This window comes from Geotrypetes seraphini, chromosome 5, assembly GCF_902459505.1.
Source record: "Geotrypetes seraphini chromosome 5, aGeoSer1.1, whole genome shotgun sequence".
Lineage (NCBI taxonomy): Eukaryota > Metazoa > Chordata > Amphibia > Gymnophiona > Dermophiidae > Geotrypetes > Geotrypetes seraphini.
The window spans coordinates 224,798,442-224,823,556 of NC_047088.1; the positions used below are offsets into that span (position 1 = coordinate 224,798,442).

Below are 25,115 nucleotides of genomic sequence, written 5' to 3' on the forward strand. Positions count from 1 at the left end.
GGAGGCGAGAAGATGCAGCCAGCACTCTGCGAGATACTGCCGAGCCTCTTAGGGGCACCTAACAGCCTGTGTTCAGCCCCTGCTTAACAGTAGGCGAGACAACTTCAGGGACGGCCCTGAGTTCCAAAGAAACTAAGCAGGCTGACTAACAAGTACCCACTGTGATTGGTCTGTCAGCTACAGACAGAAGTCTGTGTGCTCTCAATGCAGGTAAAGCTAAAGAAATGTGCCGAGCACAAGAATCCCAAAGAAAAAACGGACTAAAAATATCAAATAAAATAATAAAACGTGGAGAGCAGAACGAACACAATTCCTGACAGGTACGCCTGCAGAAGGGATAAACTGTAGGTGGAGCCAAGGAGCTCAGGATTCCTTCTGCTGATGGCATGCAGCCATGAGGACACTACCCAGTGGTCTAGAATGTCTCACCTATTGCACTGGAAAGACTAATACCAAATCATAGAAAGTGTTTGGCTGCAACAATTGCTGCTGAAGGTGGTGTAACCAGTTTATTAAGTTTAGCGAGCAGTTACTTTTTCACATGGGTGATAAAGATGTTAGAAAACTTAGCTCCTTAAATAAATGTAATAATTTAAAAACTTGTAGGTTCTGTTTGTCTAATATTACATTTTGTTTTCCCACCGGTATACTCTTATACCTTGGATCCTTGCTGATTCCATAGTATCTATCCTGATATCTTCAATTTCTTCACTAAAAATCAGGTGGTCATTCCCCTCATTAAGAAAATTGACTCTTTCATCTTCCCAAGATTCAGACAAGAGAAAAAAAGAAGAAATCTTGCCTCAAAAATATAGTAGTGCAACAGAAGAGGCAAGTGAGATGTCTAAAACCAACAGTTATATTTATTAAAACTAATAAACAAACATATCAATTAAAGTACTTGATCACATGTATAGGACTATATCCAGAAAAAGTCCAAAAGTCCTTGAACATGTATAGCCAAATGTATCCATAAAAGGTTCAGACTTGGATCTGAGTTTCAGCAATGGGATTACCTTCTTCAGGGGACTTTTTCTGTAGACAAGTACTTTGATTGATATGTTTGTTTATTAGTTTTAATAAATGTAACGGTTGGTTTTAGACATCTCACTTGCCTCTTCTCTTCCCAAGATTCAGCATTCTCTAGTATTGCACCTACACTCTGGAACTTTTTACCTATTGAGGTTCAAATTGATCCTTCCCTTCCAAAATTTAAAACCTTAGTGATAACCTGGTTTTTTTAAGACAAGCTTTTGCAGATCAAATTTGATCTGTAGTTTTAGATTCTGCCATAATTGTTGGTTTTAATTTTCTCTTCCCTTTCCTTTTGTGTCTCATAGTATTTTGTCTTCAGGTTATACTGTATTATTATGTTACTACTCTCTTTTCCCTATTTGAGTTTGTTTATATGTGCATTGTCTGGGTTTTTATTGTTGTGTTACCATTAATGTTAAATTGTATACTGCCATGATGGACTTTGAATGGCAGTATAGTAAATCCTAATAAATAAAATAAATATACATTTGGGAAGGGGGAACGTTTTTCACATCACTGTATGCTCTTATAAGCTACAACATAAATACATTCAGACAGTACACTCTGAAATACTTCTAAACAGAGAAGAAAATGTTTAAGCCAAAATTAAATTAAGTTAACCATGACACATTTAACAGAGTGCCTACCTGCCCATGAGTATCACCTGCAGACTTTCCAGCCTCAAATTTTAAGGCCAGACCAAAATCAGCAATACAAGCTGTAAGGTTGTTTTTCAGCAGCACATTCTTGCTTTTGATGTCCCTTTTTAAATAATAATGACAACATATGATTATATTTTCACATATTAGTATATACTTGGGTATCAACAAAAATTTGTTAAAAATGAATTCCCAGGAATCCCTGCTTAGGCTTAAAATCAAAAGTTGGCATTAGCGTAGTGTTCAGAAAGCACAGTTACTTACCGTAACAGGTGTTATCCGGGGACAGCAGGCAGATATTCTCACATATGGGTGACGTCATCCAGGTACGGACACAGTACATATGAAAAGTGAACTGTCACTTTAAGTTTTAAGAAACTTCGAGACTGCCCACACTGCGCATGTGCAGCTGCCTTCCAATGAGCCAATGAGGCTCACGGCACTTCAGTTCCATAAGCAAGCTAAGAAGCCAACCAGAGGAGGAGGGTGGGATGTGAGAATATCTGCCTGCTGTCCTCGGATAACACCTGGTATGGTAATTGTGCTTTATCCTAGGACAAGCAGGCAGTATATTCTCACATATGGGACTCCCTAGCTTACTGTAATGGGTTGGAGGGAGAGTTGGCCATTAAGATAATAAATTCTGTAAGACTGCTTGGCTGAAGTGACCGTCCCATCTGGAATAGGATTCCAAACAGTAGTGAGACGTGATCGTGTGAACTGAGGATCGTGTGAACTGAGCTGCCTTGCAGATTTCATCAATGGGATTGGAACCCAAGAATACAACTGAAGCTGCCATAGCTGCAGCCCAGCCTGAGCATAGCAAAAAGAAATACAGACCGCAAGCCATGTGGAAACAGTTCTCTTGTGTACAGGGTGGCCCAACCTGCTAGGATCAAGGGAGATGAACAACTGAGGAAATGTTCTGTGTGGCTTAGTCCTTTGTAAGTAATAAGCCAAGGCTGGTTTACAGTCCAAAGTATGAAGAACTGTTTCTCCAGGGAGAGACTGAGGTTTTAGAAAGAAAACTGGAAACACAATTGACTGATTTAGGTGAAACTCCGTGACCACCTTTGGCAAGAATTTAGGATGGGTGCGGAGAACTACTTTATTATGGTGGAAAAACGTAAAGGGTGGCTCCAACACCAACGCTTGAAGCTCATTCACTCGACATGCAGAAGTGATGGAGATTAAAAATATCATTTTTCAAGTGAGATTTTTAAGATGAGTAGAAGCCATGGAGGTTTCATTAGTCTAGCGAGAACAACATTAAGATCCCAAACCACTGAAGGCGGTTTGAGAGGTGTTTTGATATTAAAAAGTCCTTTGCATAAACTTGGAAACAAGAGGATGAGCAGTGAGAGATTTATTGTTCACCTGAACATGGAAAGCACCGATAGCACTAAGGTGAACTCTGATGAAGTGGTTTTAAGACCAGAGTTGGATAAGTGTAGTAGATAATCCAACACTGAAGATACAGAAGACGATGAAACATATTAATGATGAAGATCACACCATGACAAAAATCGTGTTCATTTCTGTTGATAGCACTGCTTTATAGAAGGTTTTCTAGATGCAGCTAAAATGACTCTGACAGGATCAGAAAGATCAAGCAGAGAGGTACCAAGCTGTCAGGTGCAACGATTGTAGATTAGGATGTAAGAGAGACCCTTGACTCTGGGTGAGAAGAGATGGAAAAATCTGTAGGGTTATTGGACCTTTGACCATGAGATGAAATAGAAGGGAGAACCATGGTTGTCTGGGCCAGAGAGGTGCTATGAGGATCATGGTGGCTGATTCTTGATTGAGCTTGAGAATGAGAGGAATTGCAGGGAACACATAAAGGAACTTGCCTGTCCGATCCAGAAGAAAGGCATCTGACTCCAGATGATGAGGAGAGTATTGCCTGGTACAGAATTGAGGCAGTTTGTGATTGCTGGGGGATGCAAATAGGTCTATCTGAGGAGTCCACCCACTGAGAAAATAGCTGATGCAAGACTTTGGAGTACAGCGTCCACTCATGTGGTCGAAGATATCTGCTGAGTTTGCGACAAATGTATTTTGTGCTCCTTGAACATAGACAGCTTTGAGGAATATTTTTTGAGCAGTTGCTCAGTTCCATATCTTCTTGGCCTCTTGAAAGTCAAAGAACCCGTCCTTTCTTGCTTGTTTATGTAATACATCGCAACTTGATCATCCGTGTGTACTAGGAGGACTTGATTGGATATACTGCTCTGAAAAGTCTGCTGAGCATTCTGAATCACCCTGAACTTCAAGAGGTTGATGTGAAGCTTCTGTTCTTGAGAAGACCAGTGACCTCGTGTCTGGGGACCATCTAGGTGAGCTCCCCAAGCATACATGGAGGAGTCTGTGGTGAGGACTTTCCGATGTGGAGGCGTTTGAAACAGCAGCCCTATAGAAAGTTTTGACAAATTCATCTACCACTGAAGATATTGATGTAGTGATGATGTGACAGTAATTTTCTGTGAAAAGGGATCGAGAGCTTGAGACTATTCAGATGCCAGGGACCACTGAGCTGTTCTGAGATGAAATCTTAAGTAGGGGGTAACTTGGACTGTAGACGCCATAGGATATAATAGCCTCATCATCTGTCTGGCTGAGAAGGACGGAAGATAGCAGACTTGATTGCAAAGTTGAATGAGGTTGTCCTGTCTCTGCTGAAGTAGGAATCCCTTGAGCTGAACGATGTGGAGGAGGGCCTCTATGAACTGTAGAGTTTGAGAGGGTTGAAGTTGAGACTTCGTAAAGTTAACTTCGAACCCTAAGTGCTGAGGGAACAGGATTGTTAACAGTGTTGCTGAGCACACTCCTTGAGGAGACGCTTCTCTTATGAGCCAGTCGTAGAGATCCAAGTCTATGATCCCTTAAAGTTGCTGCCACTACTACAAGGCATTTGGTAAACACTCCTGGAGAGGAGGCCAAGCGAAGGGCAGAACTTTGTACTGAAAGTGTTGATGGGCAATTTGAAATTGCAGAAATTTTCTGTGAGTAGGATGAATTAGTATATATGGGTATAAGCCTATTTTAGATCTAGAGAGCATAGCCAATCATTTTGATCCAACAGTGGATATAGAGTTCCTAGAGATATCAAAACTTTTCTCTGACTAGGAATTTGTTGAGGTGCCAAAGGTCGAGAATTGGACGTAGGCCTCCCGTCTTCTTTGGGATGAGAAAATATCTGGAGTATAAACCCAGATTTCTCTGTGAGGGGGCTATTAGCTTTGTGGCATTTAGTTGAAGCAGAGCCTGTATTTCCTGATGAAGAAGGGAGGTCTGCTGAAGGTTGAAAAAGGACTCTCTTGGAGGATGATTTGGAGGTATGGAGACAAAATAAAGAGAGTAACCTTCCTTGATGACTTTGAGAACCCACATGTCAGTTGTTATCAGAGTCCAACGTTGGTGATAGATTTACAGATGACCTCCGATTGGTTGAGGAAGAGGCTGAGCTAGGAGAACAGCGGCTCTGCCGTCAAGAAGCACGTCAAAAAGACTGATCAGGTTTTTGAGGAGCTGCCATCTGAGCTTTCTGAGACCACTGTGGCCTCTGCTTCTTTTGTGGTGTTAGTCTAGAAACAGAAGATTTAGTAGAATATCACCTCTGATATGATTAAGAATGCTTGGCAGACTGTCTTGAAGTCGAAGGCTTAGTCTTTGTTCTGACCACAGAATTCCAACTCATTTCATGCAGTCAATTTTTGCATGGCTGCCTCGATGGAATCACCAAAAAGTTCATCACCCAAGCATGGAATATTGGCTAATCTGTCCTGAAGATTGATGTCCATATCAGAAACTCTGAGCCAAGCGAGGTGTCTCATAACCACTGATAAAGCTGATGCTCTAGATCAGTGTTCTTCAACCGCCGGTCCGCGGACTGGTGCCGGTCCATGCAGAGCCGACAAGATCGACGTGGTTAAGTTTCCTGCCCCGGTGGTGTTGGCGGAAATCTGCTGTTCCACCCATCCTCGGGCGATCAAGATAGGTTGCCGACGTCGGGGCATTCCCTCTGAGTCTCGCCTATGCGGAAACAGAAAGTTGAAACAAAATAGGTGGGACTCAGAGAGGGAATGCCCCGACGTCAGCAGCCTGTCTTGATTGCTGCTCCTGCCGAGTCGCCGAAGAGGGCCGCGGGGAAGGTGCAGGTGGAAGGGAGAGAGCTGCAGGTAGATGGTCAGCGTACATGGGGGGGGGGGGAAGGTGGGGGCGGGCATCTGCACCATCTGTGCTGAGAGTCTGCCCACATGCGAGATGCGTGCATGCATCCAGAAGTTGAGAGGGTGACTCTAGGTGCAGCGGGTTGAGCCCATGCGGTTGCGGGGTTGTGCCATGTTCGCTGGCTGCCACAGGGTTGTTGACAGCATCCACGGGTAAGCGAGTGGTGCGGTACTAGCCCTGAACTTTCCTATATGCGAGCCGCTCACTCTTGGAGACTTGGCAGTGGGTAGGGGCCTCTGGCTCGTCTTGGGTGGCATGGCCTGTGGTGCAACACGAATGTACAGGGCACGCAGGAGCAAGATCATGGGGAACCTTCGACAGTAGCTGTCTCCTCTCTCAGCAGCTCTCATACTTGCCAGGGCAGTAATTCACTTCGGCAACTTCCTCTTTCCTCAGAGGGGGCAACGGACCCAAGGCTGCCTAAGTAAATCACTGCTGCAGGCAAGTACTGAGAGCTGCTGGAAGGGGAGGAAGCCACTATTGGAGGCTGGGAAGCTGCTGGATAAAGGGAGAGCCGCTACTGGACCTGGAGGGAGGTAGGAGAGATGCTGCTGGAAGGAGAGAAGGGAAAGGGATGGGAAGAGAGTTAATGTTGAATAGGGGGAAGAGGGAAGGGAGAAGGGAAAAAAAGGAAGGAAACAGCTGGCAGGGAGATTACAGGAGGGGAAGAGGGTCGGGGGTCAGGGTGGAATGGAGAGATAAGATGAGGGAAAGGGGAGAGACAGGAATGAGAAAGTAGAGAGAGATTAATGCTGGAAAGGGGGTCAGCAGAGAAATGAGAGAGGGATAAAGATGCTAGATCTAGTGTAGGAGAGATAAAAATGAAGAAAGCAGTGAAGCTGGAATAAATGATGTAAAAAGGAGAGAGGAGGCACAAGCTGGATGGAAAGGGGAGAGGGGCATAGAAAGAAGTCAGATACATATGGAAGGGGGAGAAGGCAGACAGTAGATGGAATGGGCAGATGATGGATTGAAGAGACAGGGGAGACACTGGAAAGAAAAAAGTGAAAAGAAGATAAAAGCAAAAACCAGAGACAACAAAAGGTAGAAAAAAATAATTTTATTTATATTTTGTCATTAGAATATATCAGATTTGAAATATATATCCTGCTAGAGACATAACTGGGGACTGCAAAACCCAGGCAGTACTTCTTTAGTTTCCAGCTGGCTTAGGGCTCTCTCTGACCAGGGGGCACTCCCCTAACACTATTCCTGTCATGTGTGACTGCAGTATTCTGTTAGCATGATATTTCTGTGTAGCATTTTGTAATAACTTGGCTTGTTCAGTTTTCTTGATAGTAGAGGGGATATATGTGAAGGGGGGTGGGGGGGAGACAGGGTTTTTGTTGGTCCTTGCTCTGTATATTTGTATTTATAAAATGACAATTGTACAGAATATTGTTTATTTTTATACTTTAATAAAATACGTTCAATATAAAATCATCACTGAGGCTTGTGCAGATGGGATCAGATGGTTTGCGGGGACTGAGCTTGTGGAGATGGAGCGGAAATTGTTTTTTAAAATTTCAGTCTTAGTAGTTTGCCGGTCCACAAAATAATTATTTTATTTCTGCCGGTCAACGGGTGTAAAAAGGTTGAAGAACACTGCTCTAGATGACATCTCAAAAGCATCATAGGCTGACCTTGCTATATACTGTCTAGTGTGTGAGAGAGTTTGCACAATCTATTGATATTGCTTAAGGTGCTATGAAGGAATATACTGATCAAAGGTAGGCAATTGACTTACTAGTTGCTTTAAATAACAGGAAATATAGAAATTGTAAATAAGGATCCTGCTTATCAGCATGGAATTCTGATAAATGTGATGTCCAATTTTGTCCATAGTATGGCCTTCACGCCCCGGAGGCGCCAAGGCATAAACTTTTATATTGGAAGATTTTTTAAGGGTTGATTTTACCACTAAAAATTGATGTTGAAGCTGTGGCTTATCAAACCCTGAACAAGAAACAATTCTATAATAATAATAATAGTTTTATTCTTATATACCGCCAAAGCCATAGTAGTTTGAAGCGGTTTACAATAAAGAAGAGCTGGACAATCAGCGAATATAGGTACAATGTAAAGTCATCAATATACAGGTGGGCAGGATGCAGGAGGTAAAGAGAAATTGGGGAACAATTCGGTTTGTGTTGGAGAGATAAGGATTAAAAGGTCTTAGGTTACAAATTGGTTAAACAAGTTTGTTTTTACTAATTTTCTGAAATTTAGGTAGGATGAGGAGTGCGTAATAATATTACTCAGCCAATTGTTCAGTTGACCTGCTTGGAAAGCAAGTGTTTTATTCAGGAATCTTTTGTAACGGAAGGTCTTTAGTGTTGGATGGTTAAACAGATGGACTCTGCGCGTGGGTCTGGATGAACAATCTAAGTTAAAATGGGAAACCAAGTACATGGGGGCCGAACCAAGCATGGATTTGAAACAGAGACAAGCAAATTTGACCAGCACTCTAGCTTCAAGGGGCAGCCAGTGGAGTTTTTGGTAGTAGGGAGTTATGTGTTCCCATTTTTTAACCCAAAGATCAGTCGGATTGCTGAGTTTTGGATGATTCGGAGTCTTTGAATGGTTTTTTTGAAAGACCCCCAAATAAATGATGTTGCAGTAGTTGAGTAAGCTCAGAATGGAGGATTGGACCAGTAAGCGGAATGAGATAGCATCAAAGTACTTTCTGATGGTTCTTAGTTTCCATAATGTTGAGAAGCCTTTTCTGACCATTGAGTCAGTGTGAGCTTCAAGCGTAAGGTAGCGGTCCAGAGTCACTCCCAGTATTTTTATGGAATCTGTAATAGGAAAGACTTGACCATTCAAGGAAATTGATGAATCTTTGATTTTGTCGTTCGGGCTTGCCAGGAAGAATTTGGTTTTTTCTAAATTGAGTTTCAATTTGAATTCGGCCATCCATAGTTCCATTTCTTTAAGATGGATGCCAGGTGTTCCTTCGTCTCGGGGGTTAGGTTTGTTAGGGGAAAGACTATGGTGATGTCATCAGCATAGATGTAGAATTTGATTTTTAAACTTTGCAATAGGTTACCCAGTGCAGCCATGTAAATGTTGAACAGTATGGGGGATAGGGGGGGAGCCCTGCAGGACTTCACACGAGTTTACCCAGCTGAAGGAATGGATATTGTCACTGTAAAACTTGGTATGATCGTTTACTCAAGAACCCCTGGAACCATTTTAACACATTACCAGAGAGACCAATAGACTCCAAACAGTCCATAAGAATAGTATAGTCGACTAAGTCAATTTGCAGGACTAATGCACTTGTGCCCTGGCTAAATAAGCTATGGAGGGAATCTAGCAGTGAGGCAATAACAGTTTCAGTGCTGTACCCAGAACAAAAGCCTGACTGGTTATCATTTAGTATGCTGAATTTATCCTGCTAGGTTACTAAATCCTGGTTGACCAGACCTTCCATCAACTTTACAAAGAAGGGAATGCTCGCGATGGGTCTGTAATTTGATGTCAGCTTGATGGATTCTTTGAGATTTTTCACAATCGGTATTATCAGGATCTGGCCTAGGACCTCAGGAAAAGTATCTGACAGTAGAAGAGAAGAAAGCCAAGTGTGTAACTTGGCTTTGAGGTTTTCTCAGAACTACCGTAATTGTTAAAGGCATTTCCCAATTCTTAAGAAGTGTCTCTTTAACAATACCAGTGTCTCTAAGAATGCCATGTAACGGTAACTTGAGGAGTTCTTTTGGAGGTTCATCATAGTCCAAGGCCTCCAAGTACTCCGCAATGCGATTAGTGTCAGCTTCCAATTTCACAGGTAGGGCTTTTCCTAGCTGCCTAATTTATCTAGTAAAAGAAAGTACTTCTGAGGGAGATGTTCTTCTAGGAGGCATTTTCTGTGGCGCCTGTTCTGAGGGAATGCCATAAGACTCAGGCGCAGATAAAGTAGGTGAACAGTATTAATTCAGAATGTAAATCTGAATCATAGAGAAGACAAGGAGATACTGTGCATCGAGGAGAACAATGTCTACGAGAATATTTTCAACGTCTTCGGTACCGATCTGATGAAGAGGATCGATGAGTGTCCCTCTTACGTTTTGAAGCATTGTCTTGATATCGAACGCCCCGAAGAAGAGTGTCAATGCTTCGAAGTAGAGGATCGATGTTTCGATGAGGAGCAAGAACGTTGGTGTGAGGATCGATGTCTGGAAGCTGAACATCGTTGAGAAGAAGGACGGTATCTCACAGGAGATCCTTGAGGAGTTCGATAGCTAACAGTGGTACCTTGAGGCCTTGTAACGCTATGCTTAAGCTGGGAGTCAATGCTAGCACTGACTGGCAGTACAATTTAAATACATTACTGAGCTCCCTCTGGAAGAACTCGAGTTTCTCCCTAAAAGAAGGCACTGGTACTGATGGCTCAACAGCGTGTACCATCGGTCCAGCAGGTTGTCTCAGAGTGGGTGATCTCAATGAGGATGTACACTGTGTAGGACAACCTGTGAAATCTGAAGAGCAGTGGTGTCGTTGTTTGGTCTGCATCAAGGGACTCAAGGCTGTAGAGATCTGCAACGCATGTTTGGAAGTGGATGGCTTCTTAGCTACCTTCCCTGATGCTGGAATCTCTTGTGATGTCGATGTCGATGCTGGAATTTTTGATCTTGACGCCTGCGAAGATCTGGCAATGTCCATGGCAGTGCCGAACAACAGTTCCTGCAAAGTGCGACGGGCTTTAAGAGAGCGCGACTTAAAGAGGAACACTCAGAGCAAGTCTCAGTTTTATATTCAGGGCCTAAACACTGCAGACACCATTTATGAGGGTCAGCAACAGAAATAGGCCGCTGATACCTACCACACTTTTTAAAACCCGTCAACAATTTCAACATAGATGGAAAAATTACTTCAGTGAAATTTATGAGAGAAAAGACCAGAAAATTAAATTCTGGTCTCTTCCCTCGTTGTTATAGAATAAAGATAAAAAATTAAAAAATATGCGAAAGCAGGAAGGCAAACGCAGACTGAACGAAGTCCAGCCAAACAGTACTTCTTCGCTCTGTGGAAAATGAAAAACTGAGGTACTGCACAACTCATTGCGCGGTGCAGGCAGTTGCGAAGTTTCTTAAATCTTAAAGTGATTGTTCATTTTCATACTGTTCGTACAGGGCTCCATGGATGACGTCAACCATATATGTTGCCTGCTTGTCCTAGGATAATGCACGGCTACCTGGAGACTTGCCATGCTATCTTAAGGAAACTCTTACTCTTTCAAGATTCAATTTTAGATAAGATAGATGGGGCGAGAATAGTGTAAGTATGTTATTTCCTTTGAAGCACTGTGTGTACTGACAACATTATACAATATATTTAATTAAATTTCAAAAATAAATTTACAATTTTGTAACAGAAAAAGCATGATTAAAATAGCAACTTGCTGAACAGTAAAGAATGTAAGAACAGCAAAGAATTCTAAAATGCAGCAAAGTATTCACAAACTCTAACTGTAGTACTGCATGCAACAAGTAGGTAAAGCAGGCAGAGTATGGATAATAGAATTCTTCTGAACCCCTCTGTATCTAAATGTATGGGCATGTGTACTGGAGGGTGAGGGGGAAAAGTATGTTTGTGCATGTGTTTGCTTATTTGTATGTGTGTATATGCTCATGTGTGTTTGTATGTTAGTACATGCATAGGCACCAGCTCTGTGGGTGCTAGAGTATCCCTAATATTTTTTGCAGCACTGCCCAGACATTAGAGCTAAAATTTTCCCTACGTAAAGCTGAAGTGGAAAGCAGGAAGTAAGGCTGTCTCCCCTCAGATACTGCTACCACCTCCCCCTGCAGCCTCATGGTCAGACATTCCTCAAGACAGCCAATAAGCTGCAAAGGAGGAAGGAGCAGAAACTTAGTAGACACCATTGGTCAGACAGTCGCTAGCCAGTCAGTAGGCTGCAGGCATAGTTGCCAGTCTGCAGTTTTCTCACCCAATTGGGCTGTATCGAAAGCTGGTTGTGGGAAACTTTGATCAGCTGGGGTTTTTTGGCCTGGTTTCTGACTTTTGTTGTAATTCACAGAGGCAGCCGAAACCTCCAATGCTGTTCTGGCTGGTTCTCTGTGAATTCCAAGCCTCATTCTGGTGCTCCAATAGCTTCTGTCACAGCGTTCCAGACCTCACTTTGGCTGTTCATCTACTTCCTTTTGATGATCGCTGCCCCCCTTGACAACGTGATGATTGCAGCCTCCCATCCACCCAGTAGCAGCTTTTGGAAGTAAGAATACAAGGGGTAAGAGTAAACTGACTTATCTGGGTTTGGGGGCAGGACCACATGTCCAGGTTTTAGCTTAACAAAATCTGGTAACTCTACCTTACACTGTGCTATCAAGAATTGACAAATATAACTGATAACAGTGTACTAATGCACCTACTTGTCCAGTATGTCTGTTTTGACTAGATTGTAAGCTCTTTTAGCAGGGATTGTCTCTTCTGTGTTTGATGTACAGCACTGCATATGTCCAGCAGCACTATAGAGATGATTAGTAGTAAAAGGTTTCTGAGCAGAAGATCAGATTGGAAGGAAGAAGCGCTAAGGGGTGGAGAGGGGTGGTACTAGGAAGAAAAAAATAAGAACAAGCAACAGCTTGATAATTTTTGTGCTCCTGGTTCAAATCAACCAGCCGCGTCCCACAGCTAAGCGTGTCCAACAGTCACTGAGTGGGAGATATAGTATTACTAATTGGGCTGATAAGTTTTGGGTATCTGCTGGTACCTGCTCTTTTCTTTCAAACTTACAGTCACTGGGGGTAAATAAGGTATTCATTAGAAAGATGGGGAAAGGGGAGAAGATGAGGAAAGGGGAGAAAGCTGGGGAAGGATGGAATACCATGAACTGAAAATCTCCCTTTTAAAACTTACTTTCTCTTGGTAGTTCTGATATTGAGAGGAGCTGTAGTCAGATTGAACCAAGGGAGAATGGAGAATAGCAGTGTTCCAACTCCTCACAAAAATTAAAAATATTTTCTCCCCCCCATTACATGCCACAGGAGGTTGACATGATTAGGACTCTGGGCTATGTGAGCCTAAAGAAGTAGCATAGCAGCTGCAGTAAGAAGAGTGGCAGGAGAACATTGGTGGTATTGGGGATGGAGGAGAAGGGACATGCTGTCTCACAAACTGTGTTTCCTGGTTTGACTCCCTGGCTTTCTTCTTGCTTAATTGCTGAATCCTTGCTCCCCCCTCTTTACTCTTGGAAAAACTCTGCAACCACCTCCCAAGTCTCAACTCGGTTCTTTGAGCTGGATGCTTGTTCCTTGGCTACCAGAACAATATTCTGCAGGTAGCGAAGAACAGTGGCTTAGTATGAGTACATGCTCCTATGCCCTGGTATTCTAGAACACATTCTCACACACAGCATGTAATCTTGGAGGTTCCAAACTATGATCCTTGCTAAGCTTCCAAAGCTCAGGGTGAACATGTGGATTTTGCAGGCAGAAGGGTGGCCATTGGTCTGGAATCTGTGAGTGCCAAGGTTAAGTTCTGCAGTGCTAAAGGGAATGAGGAACCAGTTCCAAAAAACAGGAATGTGCCTGAAGCCAGGGAGAGCACAGCAAGGAAATGATCCAAGCCTGTGTTCAACATGAAGTCACAAATTAAAGATGAGTTAAATCTACAAACAAAAGGAAATCTTACCTGTAAAGTCAAACCTGCATGGTATTGCAAATACTGTAACTAGGGAAAAGTGCATTGGACCTTGCTGGGAAGTGGAAGAAACTAGAAGGCTCAGAAAAGGGAAAATTAGAAGCAGAAGAGGTTAAAAAGATTTAGGGAGTAGCGCAGGCCAAGAACAATTAAATTTCTACCCCAAATATAAACCATTAAAATTATGCTTATGCAGGAGGAGAAAAATTAAAAAGTACAGAGGGAGGATGGAGGAGGGAGATAAAATTAGGGAAGTTGAAGCAGTCAGATGCGTTGGTGGTATTCTTGTCCATCCTCCCTGTCAAGGGTAAAGGCCAGGGCAGAGAAGCTCACATCCTTGAGATGAAAATGTGGCTACATAGATGGGGTCATCGAGAGCGTTTTGGCTTCCTGGACCATATGATGATTTTCTAACGGCTGCTGAGCTGGGAAGGTATGCATCTATCAAAGAAGGGAATAGGGCTTTAAACTAGAAGTGATAGGGCAGGGTGATCAAAGCCCCCAGGTGAATATAAGCCCTCAAATCACTGAATACCAGGGGGTCTCAAAGTCCCTCCTTGAGGGACACAATCCAGTCAGGTTTTCAGGATTTCCCAATGAATATGCATTGAAAGCAGTGCATGCACATAGATCTCATGCATATTCATTGCAGAAATCCTGCAAACCCGACTGGATTGCGGCCCTCAAGGAGGAACTTTGAGACCCCTGCTCTATACGGATGGAAAAGGGGCCAATGTCTAGAAAGCAGTATATACTAATGCTCAAAGTATGGGAAACAAGATTCTGGATCTAGAAGCAGTGATGGAAGAAGATAAGTTGGATATAGTGGCAATTCACAGAGATCCATGATTGGGATGTAGTTATACTGGGCTTTAATCTGTTCAGGAAAGACAGGGTAGGAAGAAAAGGAGGGGGAGTAGTGTTATATGTTAAAGATCTTATTAAAGCCAAACAATTGCAAATCTGTAGGGCAAGGAAGAGGCACTGTGGACCAATTTGGAAAGAAGGAATGGTAAATATATTTACATTGGTGTGATATATAGGCCTCCTTCGCAGATGGAAGAAGTGAACAGAGATTTAATAGTAGTCATTGAGAATATATCTAAAAAAGGGGAAGTATTACTGATAGGTGAATTTAACATTCCGGATGTTGATTGGGGTATCCATATTGTGGGGTCGTCTAGAAGTAGGGAGATCCTGGATTCTCTACAAGAACTGTTCCAACAGTTGGTAATGGAACCCATGAAGGATGGGTCATACTGGACTTAGTGCTTACAAACGGGAAAAGTGTTTCTGATGTTACAGTGGGCGATCATTTGGCATCCAGTGATCACTGCATGGTACAGTTTAATATTAAGATGGGCTCATGCAAAAGAAAAGGTTTTAGACTTTAAAAAAACAAATAAACAACAACTTTGTTTGGATGGGGGATTATGTCAAGGAATTGTTGTTTGGATGGGAATGTCTGGAAGGAGTAGAAATGCAGTGGGCAAAACTAAAAGGAGTTATTGTAAAGGCGATAGATCTTTCTGTGAGGCAAGTAAGTGAAAGTAAGAGGAAAAGAAGATTGCTTTGGTTCTCAAATGCAGTAGCTGAGAAGGTAAGGAATAAGAAGTTAGGTTAGCTTTCATAAGTACAAAAGATCACAGAAAGAGGAAGATGGACAAAAATATCTGGAAAAATTAAGAGAGGCTGGTTGAGTAGTCAGGAAGCAAAAGATGCAAATGGAATTAAAAAAAATAGCTGATATGGTAAAACGTTAAGTTAAAGGGAAGCAAAGCAATGGTGCCAGATGGTGTACATCTGAGGGTGATGAAGGAACTTAGGGAAGTTCTGGTGGCTCCGCTGAACTGACCTTTCTAAAGCTTTTCTAGAGTCTGGATGTAAGGAAGAATATGGAATTAACACGCCGGTAAGTTTGACTTCTGTGGTACTGTATATACTTGAATATAGGATGAGATTTTTGGACCAAAAAAATGGCCCCAAAATGGGGGTCTTGTCCTATATTTGGGTCATCACCCAATGATCACCCGAACCCCTCCTGGACTTGTTGCAGGCCTCAACCGGCCTGTGGTATGACCTGGTAGGCCGGGACAGGAAGGATCCCTCCTGTCCCGCCCAACAATTGTTTTTACCCCCCTCCCCCGCGTGTACCTTTTTTCACCATCTTTAATCTCTGGTGGTCCAGCGGTGTATGGGGCAGGAGTGATCATTCTGTGCTCCTGCCCCATGCTGAGCCTCTCCTTCCCTTGATGTCTGCCTTCGATCTGGCGGCCAGCGGCACACCCAACAGGACTGAGCTTTTTGTGCTCCCTGTCCGCCCCCTCGCAGCACGGGGCTGGACAGGGAGAAAAAACTCGGTCCTGTTGGGTGCGCTGCTGACTCGACTTATATTCGGATCAACTTATATTCGAGTATATAAGGTAAGCAAATTAATGGAAACACTTTTAAAACAAAGAATGGTGAAGTTTCTGGAATCTGGTAGATTACAGGACCATAGACAACATGGATTTACTAGAGGTAGGTCTTGTAAGACAAATTTGATCAATTTCTTTGACTGGGCAACCGGAGAATTAGATAGAGGGAGTGTGCTAAATGTGGTGTATTTAGATTTTAGCAAAGCCTTTGACAGTGTTCTACACAAGCATCTAATAAATAAACTGGGTGCCCTCGGGATGGGCCCCAAAGTGACGGTCTGGGACAGGAACTGGTTGAGTGGAAGGTGACAGAGGGTAGTGGTCAATGGAGATTACTCTGAGGAAAGGGATGTTACCAGTGGTATGCCTCAAGTTTGTGTTCTTGGGCCTGTTCTTTTTAACATTTTTATATGCGATATTGCTGATATTGTCGGGTAAGATTTGCCTCTTTTAGGATACCAAAATCTCCAACAGAGTAAACACCCTGAATGGTGTTAATAACATGAAGAAAGACCTAGTGAAGCTTGAAGAATGAAAATTTAATGCTGACAAATGTAATATCATGCATTTGGGCTGCAAAAACTTGAGGGAATGGTACAGTTTAGGGGGTGAAGAACTTATGTGCACGTCAGAAGAGTGGGACTTGGGTGTGATTGTTTGTGATGATCTTAAGGTGGCCAAACAGCTGCTGAAATTTAATGTGGACAAATGTAAAGTGATGCACATTGGGAAGAATAACCCAAATCATAGTTACTAGATATGAGGGTCAACCTTGGGGGGAGTCAGCGCCCAAGAAAACGATCTGGGTGTCATTATAGACAATATGCTGAAACCTTCCACCCAATGTGCTCTGGCAGTCAATAAAGCAAACAAGCTGCTGGAAATTATTAGAAATTGGATGGTAAACAAGAATGTTATAATGCCTCTGTATTGCTCCATGGTGCAACCTCACCTGGAGTATTGCATTCAATTCTGGTCTCCTTATCTCAAGAAATATATAGTGGCACTAGAAAAGGTTCAAAGAAGAGCAACCAAGATGATCTAATCTAATCTTCAGTTTATATACCGGGTCATCTCCTGAAGGAGCTCGACTCGGTTCAGTTTATTAAATTAGAATAGGCCTATGAGAGAAAGTACTATTAGTGTATCATTTCAGAGACAGCACTGGAATTAAAATTAAAAATGTAAAATTAAAAGACTAAAAAAAGAAAATAAAGGATATACTGTTACTACAGCACTTCAGCAAGTAAGCTTTACATTATATCTGAAAACAACCAGGTTTTTAGATCTTTCCGGAATTGTTGTAACTGACCTATCAGTCTGATATAGTCAGGAAACCTATTCCAAATTTCAACCAGTTTAAATGCCATAGATTTACTAAGCTTCCCAGCACATTTAAGTCTTCTAAAAGAAGAAAATAATAATTTATATATTGTAATCCTCAAATAACTGGATCTAGTAGCATTCCAACATAAAGGGATTGAAGGGTCAAATATTTCATAAAGAAACTTAAATACAACACATGCGCACTTAAACTGTATCCTATAACGAACTGGGAGCCAGTGAAGCTTTCTCAATAATGGGGATACATGATCATACTTCCTCTTTCCAAAGAGCTGTGTTTTGTATCAACTGCAGCCGATCTAGACTACCCTGTTTAATATCCAAGTAAACAGAATTACAATAGTCCAACTGAGCGAGCACAGTGGACTGTACCAGAACTAAATAATGTTCATGATGAAATAGTGATCCAACTTTCCTCAGCATACGCAAGCTAAAGAAAAATTTATTTGCCAAAGAATTTATCTGGTCGTGAAATGTAAGAGAAGAATCCAGAATACCACCCAAAATTTCTGGAGGAAAAATCTAGGTGTAATGAGATACCTGATTTCAATTTAACATCAGCAGGGAGATTTTCTAATCTAGGCCCGATCCAAAGCAATTTGTTTTTTGAAGCATTTAGTTTCATTTGGATGGAAGTAGTCCACATCTGTAATTTAGAGATGCAACTGTCAATGCCCAAAACCAAATTACCAAGATCGAGATTGACTTCTAATAGAATGAAAATGTCATCTGCATAAGTAAATATAGTCTATGCAGAAGAAAGACAAAAGTTTTTCAATGAGGTCATGTAGATGTTAAACAAAATTGGTGACCCCACAATTGATGATAAAGGGGATGGAACTTCTCTCGTATGAGGAAAAACTAAAGAGGTTAGGGATCTTCAGCATGAAAAGAGATAGCTGAGGGGAGATACGATTGACATCTACAAAATCCTGAGTATGTAGAATGGGTACAAGTGAATTGATATTTTACTCCATCAAAAATTACAAAGACACCTAACGTTACAGTGAGATACTTTCAAAACCAATAGGATGAAAATTTTTTTTTTCATTCAGAGAATAGTGAAGCTATAGAACGCGTTGCCAGAGGATGTGGTAAGAATGGTTAATATATGTGGTTTTTAAAAAGGTTTGGACAAGTTCCTGGAGGAAAAGTCCATAGTCTGATATTGAGAAAGACATGGGGGAAGCCACTGCTTGTCCTTGGCATGTTGCTACTATTTGTTTTTTTTATCAGGCACTTTGACCTGGATTGGCCACTGTGAAGATGGGATACTAGGCTAGATGGACCATTGGTCTGACCCAGTAAGGCTATTTTTATGTTCTTACTGTTACACCTGACTTTTCTTTGCTTTCGAATGATAAAGTTAGTTCAGTAAATTGTTTAATCTTAAGCATTCTTACATAGCAATAATTTGCAAAAGTAACTGCAAACAGCAGAGATTGTTGCCTAGTTTCACCTTTACTATTTGTGAAATACAAAATTACACTGCTTTAATAGTTACAAAATAAACTTGTATCTTTTCTTTAAAGGTTAACTGCAGACACTGTTAAGCTGCCTTGCTGCTAACGCCACAATACACATACAAATGGAAAGTGGCATGTGACAAAGCCGTTCACTTTATAGTACATTTAAGATTACAGATCGCCACTGCAGATTACTTACCTGTGAGCTATGGCTGGTTTGTGACCCTCTTTTACATCCTCATGAAGGTAAGCTAAACCTCTTGCCATGGTTTCCGCAATATGACACAACTCATTCCATGACACAACATTTGCTTTCAGAAAATCTGTCAATGAGCCCTGTGAATCAAAATAATTCATCAGTAAATTTCACTGCTTTTAAATTGCCTTATTTTTATATGATAGTATGGTTTGAACAACTAACTGGCTGTCTGCAAATGTGTTAAAACCAAAATCTGAAAAGCTGAAATATTTTGTGTGTGCAAATAAAGTGAATATACAAAGCTATTATGGGAAAGGATTTTTACTTATCTTTATCTTCTACGTAGATGGCAGGATTGATCGGCTAAACAGGTAGAACAGTTTGAATCTCAAGTTGGTAACTCCCAAGCTCAGAGCTGCTCAGCATTTTATTCATTGCCCATTACTCAGGAGCAGCTTACATATCAAAAAGGTGCAAATGCTGCAATATCATACAGATAAAATGGGCCAGAAACAGCTCAACCAAATGCAATCTCTTACTGTTGACTGGTAAATGAACGAATTGAAGACCAGATAGATTCTTTACAAATGGTATCAAGCAAAGCAGACTTCGGAAAAGCTACAGTAACAGCAATGATTCCAATTGGATGAGATGTCACTTTTGAGGTCTGAGGAAAATGAGCTTGTTCATAACAAAATTGGATAAATGATGGCAATCTAACAGCTAAAAGTTATCTTGACGACCGTAATGCCAATTCTATTAGGGTCAAAGAAGATAAAATAGCTGCTTAGACTTTTTGAAGGATTCAGTTCTTTTGAAGTAGTTGATAGCTCATTTATAGCTCAAAATATGAAGGGCTTGTTCTTGAGGATTCTTATGAAGCTACAAGCAAAATGTAGGTGATACTATTTCCATACTACTGTGGAAAGGAGTTATTACTTTTATGAAAAAATTTTGGATTAGTTCAGAGAACTACTTTGTTATGATGAAACTGGCTCATAAGTAATTAGCACTAGAAATGCACTTACTGCTCTAACTGAGATAACTGCCACTAGAAAGAGCAGACTCTACTGACTCAAATGGCTGTTTTAAAACAGATGTAAAGAGATGTTAAGGTCTGAAGACATAGGAGGTTTATCAAAAAGAAGCCTCTTCGTGAATTAAGAAATGAGTAGACATTCGGAAACAGATAGCATATCAATCAGTGTGTGACAGGCCAAGAGAGAATTGTGATGTACTCAGATGGAAAAATGTTTGAAAACTCAGAAGGCTAAGATGATATAAATAAAAATATCTGTAGGACAGTGAATGGGATCATGGTCATTTATGAAGTGCCAGATGAAAAACCTCTACTACCTGAAGGCAACGACATATCAGTTAGATAGCATTCTTACAGAAATTAAAATATTTTGACTATGTGTTGGAATTTCTAGACCAGGGGCATCCAACCTCGGCCCTCGCCAGTCTGGGTTTTCAGGATTTCCCAAATTAATATGCAAAATGAAATCTTGCAAACCCAACTGGATTGTAACACTTGAGGACTGATGTTGGACAAACCCATTCTAGACTAAGTGCTTTTCAAGTTTCATGCTGTGAAAGTTAGCACTATGAAATAAAAGTGGCACTTGTTATATGTGATTAATGATGGAGAGACTGAAAGCTTGCACAGTGGGTAGACCACAAGCTATTTTAGTAGAAGAATAATTCAAGTAAGCAGAGGTTGTCAAATTGGGTTAAAAGGCTTTTTAAATCTGGCCTTTTTTTATGTGTGTGGTGAGAAGGGAGCCTAAAAGAGCAGATACAGCAGGGAGGGGGGTATTGACCTGGCTTCCCCAGGTATCTCCCCTAGGCACTCAACAAGCCTAACCCCCCAGGTTACACCAAGATAGAACACTACAATGGAATCTTGCCTTTCAGAAGAATCCAGAAGGATGGGTAAAGCCATCTATCCACTTGCAGGAGATAGCGAAAACTGGAGATGTAAGGAGCTTGCCATCCGAGGTGATGGATCACAGCTTTGGTGTTCCTATGTGTGCTTGCTGGTGGACGGACATAACCCATGCGTCTGGATTTGTCTGCTACTGGGGGCAGGGATGACCCGGGATCTCTTCTACTCTACCTACCCAATGGGGTGTGAGCACAAGGTCTTCCTCACTTAATGTTGGATAAGAGAATGGGGATTGAGTGTGCCAAGCCAGAAACTTTTTAACAGTATAGAGGGTAAGGGAAAATAAGAACATAAGAATAGCCTTACTGCAGGGGTGCCCACACTTTTTTGGCTTGCGAGCTACTTTTAAAATGACCAAGTCAAAATGATCTACCAACAATAAAATTTTAAAAACACAAAGCACACTGTACGCAGAGAAAATGTTAATTATCATTTATTTTGGGGGTTTTCAAAGAGGTCAAGGCAGATGACTTTAAAATATGCAATGTCACCTCAGTAACAACTATACAAAAATAGACAAATATACCCCCTCCTTTTTTACTAAACCACGATAGTGGTTTTTAGCACAGGGAGCTGCGTTGAATGCCCCATGCTGCTCTCAACGCTCATAGGCTCTCTGCGCTAAAATCCGCTATTGCGGTTTAGTAAAAGGGGGCCATAGTGCAAAATATAGACAGCAGATATAAATTCTCAAAACGGACACATTTTTTGATCACTAAAATGAAAATAAAATCATTTTTCCTACCTTTGTTGTCTGGTGATTTCATGAGTCTCTGGTTGCAATTTCTTTTTCTAACTGTACATCCAATATTTATTCCCTTCTTTCTGCCTCCTGCATGCTTCGTCTCCTCCAGACCTCATTCCATTCCTCAACCAACATCTCTGTCCTTCCATGAGTCCAACTTTTTCTTCCTCTCTCTCTGATCCCCTTTCTTTGTGTCTCCCTGCCTTTTTTCTTTTTCTCTCTGTCTTTCTGTCTCCCTGCCCCCCTTTCTTTCTGTCTATCTCCCTATATGTCATTCTGTTTCCCTATTCTGCCTCCCTGTATGTCTTTCTGTCTGTCTGTCCTTTCTTTCTCCCCAGGGCTGTCATCTGGGAACAGGCCCCCAGCCGCTGCTGAGTTCTCCCTGTTTCCCAATGCTGCAACAGGCCAGCAGCGTTCCCCCCGACGTCAATTTTGACATTGGAACCAAATTGATTTCCAGAAGGCCATAATAAAGGGACAGTAGAATAATAAGTGATCTAAAGTTTCTACTTCAACATATAAAAGTAATTGGAAAAATTATAGTAGATTAAATTATACCTTTTGGTGGAATTCATTATGTCACATTTATAAAATGGAAAGCATAATTGCTATACAAAGAGGTAATTATAATAAATTTATAAAGATCTGGGGGCCATTGACAGCTTACTGTAATGAATAGATGCCGTTTTCTATTGGAAGTATATTTGCAAATGGAGGGAGAGGGGGAGGGTGGGTTGTCTAAATTATATGGAAGGTTTTTAACATAAATAAGAGTATTTATATTTATATATTTTTGTTTAAATATGAATGGAATGGGTGGGTGGGAAGGGAATAAACTTATGTATCTGAATATATTAAGAAAATTCAAGTGATGTATTTAATCTTAAATGTTTTATTAATTGTACACTTGATGTAAGTTTTAAAAAATGAATAAAGATTTAGAAAAAAAATTTTTTGACATTGGAGAGGAAGTTCCGAGCCAGCCTCTCCAACGTCAGAATTGACATCAGGTTGGAGGGGGAGGAAGGCCGGTGTGCCCGGCGCTTCTGTAGTCGCTCCTGGCCTGTTGTGGCGTCAGGGAACAAGAAGAACGCAAAGGCAATACGAGTCTATTGTGGATTGACTCACGTTGCCTTTGCGATCTACTGGTCAATCGTGATTGACCTTTTGGGCACCCCTGTCTTACTGGGTCAGACCAATGGTCCATCAAGCCCGGTATCCCATTCTCACGGTGGCCAATCCAGGACCCTAGTACCTGGCCAAAACCCAAGTAGTAACAACATTCCATCCTATCGATCCAGGGCAAGCACTTCCACGCTAGGCCTTTTACAAGATCATCAGTCAGCTTGTGGCCCATTATTTGCATTGCCATGATAGAAGTGCACAATATTTCCAGCTGCAGCATGGAATTCTACTATAAATTTCCTTGCAGTATGATAATAATAATAATAATTTTATTCTTATATACCGCCAAAGCCGTAGTAGTTCGAGGCGGTTTACAATAAAGAGGGCTGGACAATCAGCGAATAGGTACAATCAGCGAATATAGATACAATTTATATAGGTAAGCAGGCTACAGGTACAATATATAGGTACAATATATAAAGGTGAGCAGGATACAGAGGAAGGCATAAGGGATCTGGGAAACAAGATGTCGGGCAAGAGGTATTAGGATACAAATCGGTTAAACAGGTTAGTTTTTAATAATTTTCTGAAATTTAGGTAGGATGAGGAGCGCGAGATAATATTGCCTAGCCAATCATTTAGTTGACCTGCTTGGAAGGCAAGTGTTCTGTTCAGGTATCTTTTGTAATGGCAGGCCTTTAGTGCTGGATGGTTAAACAGATGAACTCTGCGTGTGGGTCTGGATGAACAATCTAAGATAAAATGGGGAACCAAGTATATGGGGGCCAAGCCAAGAATGGATTTGTAACAGAGACAGGCAAACTTGAACTGCACTCTTGCTTCCAAGGGTAGCCAGTGGAGTTTTTGGTAGTAGGGAGTTATGTGTTCCCATTTTTTTTAGCCCAAAGATCAGTCGGATTGCCGAATTTTGGATGATTCGGAGTCTTTGAATGGTGCACACACATGCTATTTTGTTGCGGGTCAGTAAATAGGAGTTTATGTTTTGCTTCAGGCAATGTAGCATAAAGAGACTTGCTCAAGGCCACTAGAAGTGGAAGTGGTCAGTAAAGGAAGAAGACACTAACAAGCACTGTTTTTTTTCCAGCCAACCAGAAGAAAGAAATCTTAAATCCAGAAGCCCAAAATCTCAAAGCAAGAGTAGAAAGACTGATCTGGCTAGGAGGATGGGGGCAAGACAGAGCTTTGTCCTGTGCCCAATCTTTTTATTTTATTTATTTTTTGCATTGAATGGAGTTCTTCAGAAGCAAAATGAAATTAAATTCCTATTTAAATCAGACATAGAGCAAGCATAAAAAAAAACCAACACAAAACTATTTTATCTTCAGATTTGGACTTACTTTTTCATGAAAAGCTGTTATTAACCACAGATCGACATCGATGTTAGTGCCTCGTTTTTCCGCACCAATGAACTGCAAAATATTTTCATGTTTCATTCCAGGCAAGCTGTAGATTTCATATTCATTTTGCCATGACTGTTTGTCCTTAAAAATAAATGCAAATATAAAAATCAATGGAATTTATTATCAATATACATCATGCCCCCCCCCCCAACAAAAGTATCTATATCCTCAAAATTTCTGCCTGCCTAAGTGGTGTCACAGGTCTTACTTTATCAATTGTCTTATCCTTCATTCTGTCATCAAAGTCCCTTTGTGTCTAATCTATGCCAAACTACTGCAAAATTCAAGGATGTAAAGTTATTTACCAGCAATAGATATTCCCTTAAAACAATTATTCATCAGTACCTAAGTCAGTCACACAAGACATTGCTCAATGGTATAGGACAGCCACAGCAGGCGCAGAGGACACAAAACCAGACAGACCCAGAGACACAGCAGGCGCAGAGGACAGCCACAGAGGACACACAACCACAGCAGGCGCAGAAGACAGCCACAGCAGGCGCAGAGGACACACAACCAGGCAGACCCAGAGACACAGCAGGCGCAGAGGACACACAACCAGGCAGACACAGCAGGTACAGAGGATACACAACCAGGAAGGCGCAGAAGACACACAGCTAGGCAGACACAGAGGACACAGCAGGCGCAGAGGACACACAACCAGGCAGACACAGCAGGCGCAGAGGACACACAACCAGGCAGACACATCAGGTACAGAGGACACACAACCAGGCAGGCGCAGAGGACACACAGCTAGGCAGACACAGAGGACACAGCAGGCGCAGAGGACAGCCACAGCAGACACAGAAGACATCCACAGCAGACCAGCAAGTAGGCTGCAATGGAAGCAGCATGTTG

At 41.7% G+C, this 25,115-nt stretch overlaps 1 protein-coding gene across 1 annotated transcript in view; it reads right to left on the reverse strand.

Annotated features, from left to right (window-relative positions):
- The window catches only part of ACVR2A (activin A receptor type 2A), a 162,069-nt gene that overhangs the window by 12,140 nt on the left and 124,814 nt on the right, over positions 1-25,115 (reverse strand). Inside the window, exons 6-8 of the mRNA XM_033945599.1 lie at positions 24,195-24,338; positions 19,019-19,155; positions 1,683-1,797 (exon numbers count right to left, since the gene is read on the reverse strand). Of these exons, the coding sequence (XP_033801490.1) occupies positions 1,683-1,797; positions 19,019-19,155; positions 24,195-24,338 (396 nt within the window). The remainder of the gene's footprint in view (positions 1-1,682; positions 1,798-19,018; positions 19,156-24,194; positions 24,339-25,115) is intronic.